The sequence below is a fragment of the Anabas testudineus genome, chromosome 7 (assembly GCF_900324465.2).
Source record: "Anabas testudineus chromosome 7, fAnaTes1.2, whole genome shotgun sequence".
NCBI classification, from domain to species: domain Eukaryota; kingdom Metazoa; phylum Chordata; class Actinopteri; order Anabantiformes; family Anabantidae; genus Anabas; species Anabas testudineus.
Window position 1 is genome coordinate 23,545,349 of NC_046616.1, and position 13,130 is coordinate 23,558,478.

General features: G+C 39.4%; 1 protein-coding gene across 3 annotated transcripts; it reads right to left on the bottom strand.

Moving 5' to 3' along the window:
• Positions 1-5,752: 5,752 nt before the first annotated feature.
• Positions 5,753-12,564, bottom strand: LOC113166838 (Ig-like V-type domain-containing protein FAM187A). 3 transcript variants are annotated; one of them, XM_026367015.1, is made up of 6 exons: positions 11,801-12,564; positions 10,706-10,983; positions 9,256-9,618; positions 8,783-9,021; positions 8,411-8,490; positions 5,753-6,879 (listed from the first exon to the last, which is right to left on the bottom strand). In XM_026367015.1, exons 1-6 carry the CDS (start codon positions 12,191-12,193, stop codon positions 6,808-6,810), a joined length of 1,425 nt encoding a protein of 474 aa, XP_026222800.1. In that variant the 5' UTR covers positions 12,194-12,564; the 3' UTR covers positions 5,753-6,807. The 3 variants fall into 3 exon arrangements, with proteins under 3 accessions (XP_026222800.1, XP_026222799.1, XP_026222798.1); XM_026367014.1 differs by having other exon boundaries at positions 5,753-6,897; XM_026367013.1 differs by having other exon boundaries at positions 6,805-8,490.
• Positions 12,565-13,130: the final 566 nt, after the last annotated feature.

A 13,130-nucleotide genomic window follows, 5' to 3' on the forward strand; every position in this document is an offset into this window, starting at 1 on the left:
CATCTGTTCAGCAAAAATTAATTATAATGTTTTGTGTTAGAAAATCAGATCAGTAAAGTATGGTGGTGGTGACAATTGACTCTGCCTCTCTCTGTGCTGTGTAATGACCAAAAAAATAAAAAAAACACACAACTTTAGATGCAAGAAAGAGCATCGCTTCACTGCTCAGTAAATTATGCTCTACAAAAATCAAAACCACATTATTCGCAAACATGATCGTATGAAACATGATGAGGTAGAATTTGAGGTTTTCAGAAATGGGAAATGGATGAACAGAAGGTGGCCGTGGCATACTTTCTATTCATTTGAATAATTACATTTTTACAAATTTCACATATTGTCCTGCTTCTGTATAGATCTATAAAATCATTTGTGTTAATCTTTGTAAAAATAAAGTAGAATGTACAGCAATCAGTCATACCCATAAAACCACTGATGAGCTCTGTTCTGCTGATGCCACCCCACTTTATACGTCAGTCCAGTCTTCCAATCTGTAGGCGGTGCTAAGACAGGATCTAGGAAGGAAAGACAGATGAGTCAATGGCTGAGGAAGACACTGGAAACCACACAGGTAAGAGTGACGATGTAGCTTACACTTCTCACACATGTGAATGATTAATTGCACCAGCATCGGTAGGCAGGTTCAGCACTGCAGTACTGCGAGAGGCGTCAGAGGTAAGTGTGGAGAGGCAGAACAAAATGGTGGACAGTGCGGAAAACAAGATAGCAACCTTCTATGTTGCATGGCCACTAGTTTGGGTGTGAAACACATGCTACACACAGTCCCACACAGAAAACCACTGCCAGAATGCTGGGGATGATAAGCCACTTCAGACAAAGTCCACAATTCAAAAACTAAATGCTCATCTTAAACACAGTACAGTTCCAAACATCAAAGGTGTCCAGGGAAAGCTGAAGTGGGCAGGATGAAGTCAGGGACATCATCATCCTCTGGCTTGTCTGACTACATGTCTCCCAAAACATTACTGACCAAATTCTGAAATACTGCAGGGGCACTCATCAAGCCAAAAGACCTGATCCGGTACTCAGAGTGGCCAGCAGGCCTGTTGAAGGTGGTCTTCTATTCGTCTCCCTCCAGCATCCTGAGCTTTGTGAAGATCACAGTCCCCTGCATCACTTTAAAAGTGGAAGAAATCAGAGGGAAAAGTAGCGCCCCTCCCTCACTCAGGAGAATACTGACCAACTGTATATTTACATTTTATATTTCTATTCATTATCTCGTCTATTTATTATCACGGTTTTTAATATTTTTTCAGTTACATTGGCTTCTGGTAGCCTGTTGTGTTCAGTTTAGAATTGGATTGTTAGTGTTTGAAGCTCTACATAATCTCGCCCCCATTTACTTGACTGAATTAATTACACTCTACAGTCCCCTGTGCTCACTGTGATCTGCCACACTTTGCTGCTCTTGTTGCTTTAAATACAGCCTTAGCACTATGGATGCCAGGACATTCCCTAATGTGCAGAGATTTCAGATTGGGAACTTTACACTTCCATCATGAAGTTATAGGTGGTTCTTCAGACTTACCTTTTCAGGTTTGTGCATGGTACCCTGTTGATTTGTCTATTGTCACATTATTCAAAGTGGTGAAGGTTTACAACTGTAGAAATGTGGGTTTCATCAATCTTCATTATATTTGGGTAAAACTCTGTTATGAATAGTAGAACAGTTCTTGAAAGAAGCATGTCATTTGTCCGTTTTCTACAACTGGTAAGACACGCACACAAACCACATACACACACCCACGTATGAGAAAGACACGAAATATGTACTGCGGTGTGACGCACCTGCAAATCACAGCATGGTGCGTGATCTGTGTGTGTGCGCACTTGCTGTTCATCACTTTCTTGTCACCTCAGGAACAAACAGTGAGCTCACTTGATCTATACCACTCTGTCAGGCCAACAAGCTGAACAAAGTCAGAGCCGAGATCTTATATACATCACAAATACACAAACCTGGCCAGTTTGGATGTGTTTCCCTGTTACCCTGGTAAAAGTACACACTCCTATATCCACGTAGGAGCTGATTGTCCTGAACGTCATCATGGATCCACAAATCTTTGCTTGACCTGAAAATACCCATCAAAAGATTTTTTATGGGCCAGTTTTTCCATTTGAGAACATTTATGAACCAACTCATGCTCAAATTCAGTATTTGTCATGGTCGATCCATGTTATACACAAAAGTCCAACAATAGTCCAAAAAACAGGCTAAAAAACTTAAAACTGCCGTCTGTCTGTTATTTGCTGAGAGTGATTAAAACTTTAGCCATACTGATAACAGATTGCTAAGATACTATTAGGAATTAACATTATGTAAGTTAAATTTTGTGGAGAAAAGAAATCTATAATATTTCTAATTGCAGAGATAGCCTGAAGTCCTGAAGTGTGAACTCAGAATTGCACAAAATGCTGCAGTGAGTGTGTTCACATTTTTACCAGTTATGTCCATCAACAAGATGGCAGCAAATTAGAAGTAACTGGGATTGTCTGTCATTGATCTGGTGGAGCAGTGCAGTAGCAGGAAGGTAGCGTTGCTGCAGAAAGATTAAAATATTCTGTTTATATTCCCAAGGCAAAACAAGGTCAAGAAACTGGTCTGTGCTCATTTATCTTGCAGCAGACAGCCGGCAGGCTACAATGCTGTCCTCGATCCACTAACAAGTTGATTAATGGCTAGAGTATGTGGTCCAAATTTATCTCCCTCACCTTTTTTCACCATTCTCCGTCTGCCAGGTACAATCGGCTTACAATGAAGGGAAAGTTATCTAACAGGGGCAAATAAGGCAACATGGTGTTGCTCAGGGAGAAGAGGGCTTTGCATTCACCTCCAAAACAAATGAGCAGTTCTATTTCTTTGTGCAGAATTAGATGTTTGCTATCCACTGTTCACTCAAGGACATGTGGTTAGAAAGTGTGTGCTATATGTACAGTGTACAGACAGTTTACGGTTAGTGTAACCTTTCTGTTGGTGATGGTGTTTTCACATCAGTCTGAGTCACTGCAGATTCTCGATTTTTAGGAAATATGTGGAAAGTAACTAAGTACATTTACTTCTGACCTTTACCTTATATATCTACTTTACTTCATGTCAGTGGGAAATATTGGACTTGTTGACTAATATTATAACTAATATTTTCCAAATTTTCTAAGAAATTGAGTGAAAATGGGACAATATTTGATCTCTCAGCTGTTCCAGTTCATTTCATGTTTCTGGGCTACACACAGGCCTGTTGTTAAACTAAATGTAAGGCTGGGCTGTTGTTGTACACAGTCTGGCCTCCCACCCAGCGTAACCTTTCAAATAGCAGCAGCAAGTTAGCTGCTGTCATTATTAACATCAAAACAGATACAACGTTAGGTATTTGTATATATTTGTATAGGTTTCTAAAGTCTCAACCTCGTCACTTGACATCACATATAGGCTCAAAAGTTGTGCTTTTACAGTCACACATATTCTCTACTGAGGAGAAACTCAGATTGATTTCAGTGAGGGGCGGGGGCACCTGTGTAGCGCATGTGGAAGGCACAACATGCCACACCTGAGGTCACATTACCCAGACTTTGCATGAGGGGGGGATGTAGTCTGGGTAACCTGCAGGGGTGTCTGACTTGGTTATGCATGTTTACATGCAGCATACTCGTGTAATGTGTAGACATGTTCAGGTCTATCATACCAGTGCAAGTCTGAAAGCAGCACACAAGAAATAGTATGTGAACCCATTGGAACTTAAAATGTGATCTGATCTTCATCTAAGTCAAGAGTAATAACAAATATAATGTGCCTAAAATAATATATATAAATATAATTTCTGTCTAGCACTCATAGTGCTAGTGGAAAAAGTATGTGAACCCTTTGAATAATGACAAAAAACACTCAAACTTTGTGAGTTTGAAAAGGTCTTATGTGAGCCATGCCTCGCCAAAAAAAAAAAAAAAAAAAGCTTTCAGAGCTTCTACAGTCAAAAATTATTGATGTACACAAAGGTGGAAAAGGTTACAAAATGATTTCAAAAGCTATAGAAATTTACCAGTCTACATTTACAAATGCAGACACTTTGGGACTGTGGCTACTCTACCAAGAAGTGGACGGTCAGTCAAAATGACCCCAAGAGCAAGAAGACCCAAAGAGGGGGAAGATGAATTCCTAGTGTATTAAAAGTCAGCTGAAAATCTGTGGAAGTTGGGTGATGTAACAAAGTCCACAACAGAAAACAGCCTCAGAAAAACAAAATCAACAAAATCAAACTCAACTAAATGTCATGTGTTTGATTTGGTTTAAAAAAGGCCACCTGAAATCTGTTATAAAGCCTGTAGTACAACATTGACTAAGAAATAAGTACACATTAATACAGATTCACCTCCTGTTGGTACAGTGTTTAAACTTTCATCATTAATATTGTTGATATTTACACAAATGCATCAATAATTGTATTCCAATAATACAATAGATTATTCTCCATAATGAGTACTTGAATTTAAATACTTTGAGTATATTTTGATGCTAATATAATTTTTTCCAATTACAGACTTTCACTTGTAAAGCACTGCACTACACTATGGCAATAGACACTAAGAGTGTCTGAATAGAAGACGTTAAATAAATGTTAATTGTTAATAATACCTAATTTTCAAGTATGCCTTTGAAGTCACAGCTAAGCTCAGCTCCAGCACCTACATGACCTTTAACAGGAGAAGTAGTTCAGATAATGGATGGTTTCTGAAGTGGTTCTTTCCTGCATCTGAATAGAAGTTAGTATGACCTCAACACTTCAGATTTCTGCTGATTCCTTATTTATGAGGCACACATGGAACACATTTGGACTAGACTACATTCAATAATGTCATGGCCAGTGGTGGAAACTGTTTTTTATCAGTATTGGGTGCTTCTACTTGTAGTGTACCCTACCTGGGGCACAATGTGTGTATAGACTAAAGGTAGCTATTCAATTATTCCTTAGCAATTATACATGTCTTAATGTTAAATTGATGTTTTTCCCCCATTGCTGTTGTAAAGCCAAGTTATTGGAGCATTTACAGTTTAATGTCAAATATATTTGTTTTTAAATGTGAGGAATAAATGTCTTCTAAGTACATGTCAAAATATAGATCACCTAATAACCTCCAGTCACTCTTACACAAAACTATAACTCTTCAAACTTTGACAGTTTGGCTGAACAGAACATACTGTAAATAGCTGCACAGCATTTCTGCAAAAATGACAACATGTCCCAGTGCAAGGCAACCACTCTGCAAAGTAAACTGCCTAACAAAAAATACTGTGAGTAAGGATACACAGATTTGCAGCAGACTATACTTCCAACTAAGAGAAAAATTAAAATTAAAATTAAATTAAATTAAAATAAAGAAAGTGATGGGAGGCCATTAGAAAATTAGAGGCATTTCTGGTTTCAAAAGCTTCTATAGAAAATGTGTCAGCATACTGTAGATGGATCGGCTCTTTGCTCAGTCATCAGTACAATAACTGTTAATAATAATATACTTTATTGATCCAAATTGTTGTCTGGACAGCTGCAGTGGATGATGGCACTGCTGTGGGGTGTTGGTGTCTTGTCCAAGGACACCTCAGCTTGTAGCCAGGAGGAACCAGGAATTGAACCAGTAACCCTGTGGTTTATAGATGACAGCTCCCCCAACTGAGCTAACTGCTGCGCCAAAGTGAGTCAGGGTGCATTCATGCGCATTAAACAGAAAGTCACTTAAATAATTATTTTCTTACAAATACACAGTTTAATTTCAAATGATTACGTTGTTTGAAACAGTGATTGGGATCGATCTATACTAAATACAGTTCCTATTCTACTTACATTACATGGTGTTTACATGCTTTTTGAAGTAAGATTAAATGCTGTAATTAGAATTTACACTGTAAATGATCCACTTATTCTCTGACAGTCTAGCACAAAATGATTTGTGGAGAATGTGCAGATTAATTCAAATAATCAAATAATAAAAGTCAGTAGTATCGTTGTGACAAATATTACTAATACCCTGGGGTTACTTCTTCTTCTTCTTCTTCTTCTTCTTCTTCTAATAGTTCAGACTTCACAATGACTGATTTCATGGACGTCACTCTTAATTAGCAGTTTGAGTATTGCTAAGCGCTATAATCTATACGCTCAGATAATGTACTGTAAATGCTCTCAGAAGTTCTCTTTGGTTTAATGTGAATCTCAATCATTCCTTTAGCCCTGCATTTTGCTCTTGTGAGGCTGGAGGAGATAAAGAAGCCTAAGGGAACTTGGGAGATTTCAAGAGACTTCAGCAGCCACAGTAACTGTGATAAATGAAGTTCTTGAGAAGACAGTTAGGGAGATGAAAGATGGTTCTCTGAGATCAAAAACTCTCTGGTCAATCCTTGAAATTGTAATCCACAATAATCTTAAGGATATTATGCTTAATCAAATTCCAACAAAACCTGGAATGACTATTCATCCTTCCCTGAGGATACTTCTAACCATTAATAGTTTTGGGAAACCCTTAACTCTTTCTCTCTAGCTTCTTCCTGAAGTTTAAATATTGTATTATATTCTGTACAGAGCACATTAATGCTACTTAGAGAATAAACGTAATGACTTGAATGACATTTCAGAAGCTCCACACTTCCTTACCATCCCTGGCCTGGGCTGCATGATGCCACTTTCACACCTTGAGTGCAGTGGTTCTCCCTCTGCACCACAGTCGTGCTGGCCTTCTCTCATCACAGTTAACTGTTCTCTCATTCCATCCCTATTGTAAATCAGTCCCTGATTGAATGTAAGGTTACAGTGAAAACCAGCAGGGCTTATAGTCCTGGGGAAGGAAGTGTAGAAGATGAATGGGTCCAGTAAGAAGCTGGAACAGGGACAGAATCTAAAGTGAGACAAGAGTTTAAGGTGAAACAAACAGACAAAGAGACAGTTTCTCTTGACAGTGTTTTGTCTTCTTGTCCACATGCAAATTAAGGAAACTTGGTTAAGCTGTAACAATTTTATCCTCTTATCTCCTTTGTTTATAAGGTGATTTTAAGCAACTGCAGATACAGCAAATCCAGTGCTGGTATTAATGTTGCTAAACAGTTACTCTGCTACTGAGAGATTAAACTGACTAAACAGGTGCACTACACACCAAAACGTATAGAAGCATTCAGTAGATATTCATATAACTTCTGTAGAGGCACCATTATTGATAGCATAGTAGGCCTGCAATAACTTTTTTCAACAGCTGCAAAAGTTGAGGTGTGACCAGTTATTATACGCACAAACCTGCTGTCTGTTTAGCTCCATTGAGTTAATGTGCAAACATTCAATTTGATACATATTTTTCTCTATATCAACTGTATGTACATGTAAATAATATTGTTAAAGATCATTATATCATCATTGTAAAGAGATTGCAAAACATGACTAAAATTTGAACACAAACACAAATGACTTTGTAGGACAGTGTACTGGACTGTCTCCTCTCTCCTTTAGTTGTGCTCCCTCCTCTCTGGCTCCTGCCCTCTGTTTTCCTCTGCAGGTATCCTCAGCCTTGGAACTGTATATTTCCCCAGTGCAGTTACTAGCCCTACCAACTTGTCCAGTGTTTTTGCTCCTTGTTGTTGTTTTTTTGTTGCCTGCTGTTTTTCTCTCTTTCCACTGACCTCAACCGGTCGAGGCAGATGGCTCCCCACCCTGAGCCCAGTTCTTTCTTTTGTTTAAGGGAGTGTTTTCTCCCCACTGTTGCCTAGTGTTTGATTAAGTGCGATTGTTGGGTTTCTATATAATTCTGTATAGTTATATTTTGTAAGGTCTTAAATCTGTAAAGTGCCTTTAGATGACAACTTGTTGTGATTTGGCAATAAAAAAAGTGAACTAGTACTGCATCACTTGACTCACTCCTTTACTGTCCAAATTAGATTTAGTCTAATTATAACACATTAGTTTGTAATTGTTAGATTGTGTACCTGTTCCAACAAAACTCTTCAGTCTTAAGGCACAGAAACACCAAGCCGGTGTGCAGCTGCACCACAAAGACCAACAGAATGTATGTTGTGCATATGCATAAGTAGAAATAACTATCCATGCCAGTTCGTAATGGTACTCTCTATTTATCATTCACTGAGCAAAAGTAAGGGCTAGGAATGCAGATATAGGGAGTCAGACAAGCGCCAACGGTGCATTGTGCTTGTCATGCCAAGACACTATTATTATGAAGGTGGTTAAGAATAACTACGCTTCCACGAATTTAAATTAATTTAATCCATGTGTGCTTCTGCAGTTTCTCGGAGGTGTCTGACTCCAGCTCTGACAAACACCAGCAAGCAAAACAATGCTGTCATGGCAGCATAGGATTTTAACACAGTATTGACAGCAATCTGAAACTCAGGATGTCTTGTCACTACCTGATCACTCCCAAAATGGGCATACACTAGCAGATGTATCTCTGCAGCCAGGCGACCCTGCAGCCAGCAGTAGTAGACACCTAAATAAAAACAGAGACACTAATTAGAATATGGCTGTTTTATTATTCCAGTTTACATTTGTTAGAACGTGCCATAATACAGTAAACATATAAATATTTATAAATACTGTATAGTAATATCATAAACTGCCATGTGCAACTTGTGATGATCTGAACATGTGTTTTATAAGACAAGCAAACAGGATAGACTACATTAGTAGTATAAGATAGAAATGGAGATCGATATAAAAAACAGTTAGTGTTTATGTAGTTAGTTCTGGCTGATTAACACAGATATAACAATAGTTGGCACCTGAGTCTTGTGTTTTCGCAGGTTTGAACAACAGGTGATGTCCGGTGTCTATCTGCAGCCTAGGAGGTGTGGTGCTGCGGTTACCAGCTGCTGAGTGCACAGATCGGTAGATGGGTACAGATCCTTGATCCCAGGCCACTGCCATGCTGGATTCTGCCCCCGGACAACCTAGTGCAAGAACCTGATCTGCTGGGTGGTTCAGGTAAAACACTGGTACTGCCACTGGCAGAGAGGCAAAACTGTGGTACAGAGACAAATATACATTACATTAAAGATGTACTACATTTGTATTTAGCAGTTTTTCTGTACAAATAGTACAAACAGTGCAAACTGAATGACGGTGACCAGTTACAACATATAAACTCTCTTATCTTGCCTCATCAGTGCACAAATAGATCACAACTTGTGAGCCTCTGCTTGAAATTTGTGTCACTGCCTAGACTTTTGGCCATGACTGTAATGTAGGTGCTTACTTGTGCCCAAGAAATGCCATCAGAGAATAGAGTTTAGAGGAGGGAGAGGCTTGAGTTGGACAAGTCACTTGACAACCTTTGACCTCCAACTTAGCCCCGACTTTGCCTTCTTTTAGATCAACAAAAGCCTGGGGCACTGCGCCGGAGCCACATGAAGCGACTGTCTGATTGGTCTGTCTGTAGCGCACATGCAGGAAGTTGGATTGGATGTAGCAGAGTCCCACACGGACCTGCTCCCCTGGTACTCCACAGCGATCACATGCTGACCAGGGCTGGAAGCTGGTGAAGACTCGATAGAGTGGCTGAGGAGAGCCAAGTCTCCTTATCATTTGCCACGTCTTGCTCTGGTTTTGTGGAGTAAGCCTAGAGGTAAAAATGCAATAGATCATTGTAGGATAGATGTGAATTGTGAAGGGATCTACACAAGGAGGCTCTATAACCAATACTAAATTATTGGTTTAAAAGCAGCTTAATTTTTTTATGGATCTTAAAGTCGGGTTGAGAGGGTTTGAGTTTGTGAAAATGTTGTCTGGACAACAAGCTCAACAGGAGGAGCCTTAGAAGAACCTACAGATCTAGGTTCTTGTGGAATTGTCAACAATATTATCTGGTTAACAGTTTATGCACTAATCTGTTTCCTATCTCCTGATTACCTAGTATCTGGATATCCTGTTTCTTCACTCTTCACTCCTGTTTGTTAACCGTTTCCGTTTCCTTGTATTTTCCTGATAGATTTACTGGTTTAATTATCTGTCACTTCATATTATCTGCTAGCTCTCACTGGCATTGTGCAGTTAATACACATGTGGCATTCATAGGCCACACAGGTGGAAAAAAATGGTCTATAATGGAAACTGGAAGATCACTTTGTGTTCCTCCTCACTGAAAATGGTATCTTCCAGCTTCTTGTTGAATGAACACACCTGATCAGTGTAATCAGCAGTGGATAGTTGCAGGTATCGTTGAAAAAAACAAGCTAGATAGGAACTGTGGTGGGAATTCTTGGTCTAGATATATCAATCAACCACAGCTGCTAGCACTGACCACCCCACCACCCACCAACCAAACAAGCATCTCATGGAAATGGATGTATCACCAAATAAATGAACTTTAACCAGTTCATTCTTTGTGAACTTAATTCAGCATTAAAAACTCTGAACTAATATATGTAAACTAAACTTTAACTTAGCTCATGTGTAAACTTACACAACATTGGCATTTGGCTTCTGTCACTCTCTAATTCTGCCCATGTTTTTTATTACATTAGCCTGGCTCCTCACTGTCTGGCGTTGCTACACACAGAACATGACCAATAATTGACTTACGGTTCCCATAGTGGGCAGTGGTACAGTTGTATAGTAACATAATTATTATCATTAGGTCGAAAATGTGACAGTTCTAATATAACATTTCCTATAAAGTCACATTGACTTTGAGCCTTTCTGTTCACCTTGGAGCGAGATTGAGCGTGTATGCCTGCTGGATGTCCAGGTCATAACCATAGAAGAAGTCTTTATGAGCAGAACCGCAGATGTAGATGCCAGAGTCACCAGGGCCCGCCCTGAAGATCAGCAGACTAAAGAGACGGATGGAGAATCGACTCCGCAGGTCGCCACTGTGAGGGATCTGACTTGTGTCCAGCAGCTTGTTTCCATGGTGATCAGTCAAAACTCTAGTCTCCTCTGAGCTGTCCAGATGTTTCTTAAAGAACCATACAACTGACTGAAACTGCAACACAAAATGACAAAAATCGAATTGGTGGTTCATAATGTGGTTCAGTTGATATAGTATTATTTATATTGATATATATATAATATACTGTATATAAGTACTGCAGTTTTCTTCCACAGTCCGGACAGACATGCATGTGCACCATTGAGCTCAACTCACTTCCATATAGTCTTACTACAGTCGTCTGTTATAACTAGTTCAATTTAATTAATTTGCAGTCCTACTTTTATGCTGACTCAGCAGCAGCAGATACTGTCAAATGTTGAAATATCACAATGTCAACTGGGTTCATGTTTAGCAATTAGCACAGTTCAGTTCATTATTGTACAATAGTTTCAACCAAGCACTTTGATTGGATGAGAAGAGTTCCATTGGTGCTGATACATTGAAGAACAGGACTGGGACACAGGCAGTATAGACCCCTCTGTTCTATATGGGTTTTAGTGATTGCTAGTGTTAATTATACTAACTGATGGTTGATCTACGGCAAGAATATGGATGTTGTTCTGGAAATAACATTTTGATAACATTAAATCACGTTAAAATAATGTTTTAGTTATGGCCATCAGGAGAGGGGAAGAAGAAGAAAAGAAGCCAGGATACTTCCATGCAAACCTTCAGTGTGCTGATCTATCAGCCGATCTTGTGTGATGGCTTAATCCTGTAATAGTATGATAATATCAAATATTGTATTATTATGTGGAGTGATAGAAATCACCAACCATGTTAACCTGACAGCGTGCAGGAGTTGGGGGGGATGGAATGAGCAGGGAATAATGTAAAGTATTTGAAGTAGCTGCTGTTTGTTAGCTACCTGTTGTGGTTTGCAGCGGCAGGGCAGCTCCACAGTGGCTCCAGCCAGGTAGGCCGCGTTGGTGAAGGTCAGGAAGGCAGGACAGGCTCTTGCAGCAAACATATCCTGCTTATCCTCAGGAGCCTCGTAACTCCACACGTCAGGGCACAGAAGGAGGAAGATGAAGGAAGAGGAGAATTTAAAAGGCATCATGATCAGTGAAATGGTTTTACACAATGACATCTTCTGAAGAATGACATTCATTAAGATTATTTTCAAAACACAACAGCTATGATGGAATCTGATGAGCCCACAGGAACCTGACCCCTTGTTGTCAACACAAACATGACCCAGTCTTAAACCAGCAATCTCATTTGTGTTTGAATTATAATACGTCTTTGGTGACTGGTTCATTCCTTCCTTTCAAATAAGAGAGGAGCACTTTGTCATGTGCTGCTGTTTCAGTCTAATGTAGACCAACTTCGGTTAGAATTGGCCTCTGGTTGCTATAGTAACAATGCTGCTGAAGTACAGGCCCAAGATATTGCATTACAAAAGATATTTAGGACCTAACTTTGTTACAGGAGTATAAATGAACCCTAACACACAGTCTGTACAGGGTGTTTGGGATTAAAACTAATTCTTTTCCTGACACACCTCTAAAATAAAATTGTAACCCACACAGCTCCTTCGCTTTACAGCATATCACAGCCATATATCAACCTTTATTACAATTAGAAATGTGAAGCTTCAGGTGCAGCTGTTGTTTGGACCTGCTGAAAAGATGTAGCTCTCTGCGGAGGTTTTTCCCTCTAACCTGGTTTTGCTGGATGATGATGATGATGATGATGATGATGATGATGATGATGAGGCTTATGTTTAAGGCTGATTTCTTTTAGATAAACTTGCAACACGTGCTAGTTCAGAACACACAGACAATACATAACAGATTATTATTTAATAAAAATAATAATATTAATTTGGTTTGAGATGCTTTCACATCAAAATAGGAGTCACTCAAAATCCTGTGGAGGAAACATTCATTCAGATGGATGTGAAAAAAAAAACAATTTATACTCTGCAGGCGATATTGTGTTACTGGAGACACACATTGCTCATTGATAACCACTCAGATTTTGAGCAGCATCTTGTTGTCTCCATCTTTATTTAATTACCCCTCCCCTCATTGATTTCACCAGCTCTCCCCTGTCCTTTTTTTAGCTCCCCTAACTCCTCACCACGTTGCCAGATTGTTCAGCCTTGCTCCGCTTGTATACTCTAGACCTTGCCCTCACCCTCTCGTGTTGTTGCTTTATATCTCCTTGCCTTGCCGTATTTTCTGGCTGTTTTT

Coding starts and splice junctions, on each gene's coding strand:
- LOC113166838 (XM_026367013.1), bottom strand. CDS start 12,193: ATGAACCAGTCACCAAAGACGTATTATAATTCAAACACAAATGAGATT. Junction 10,984..11,800: donor GCCGCTGCAAACCACAACAG/GTAGCTAACAAA, acceptor TTTGTGTTGCAG/TTTCAGTCAGTTGTATGGTT. Junction 9,022..9,255: donor ATGGCATTTCTTGGGCACAA/GTAAGCACCTAC, acceptor TCTGTACCACAG/TTTTGCCTCTCTGCCAGTGG.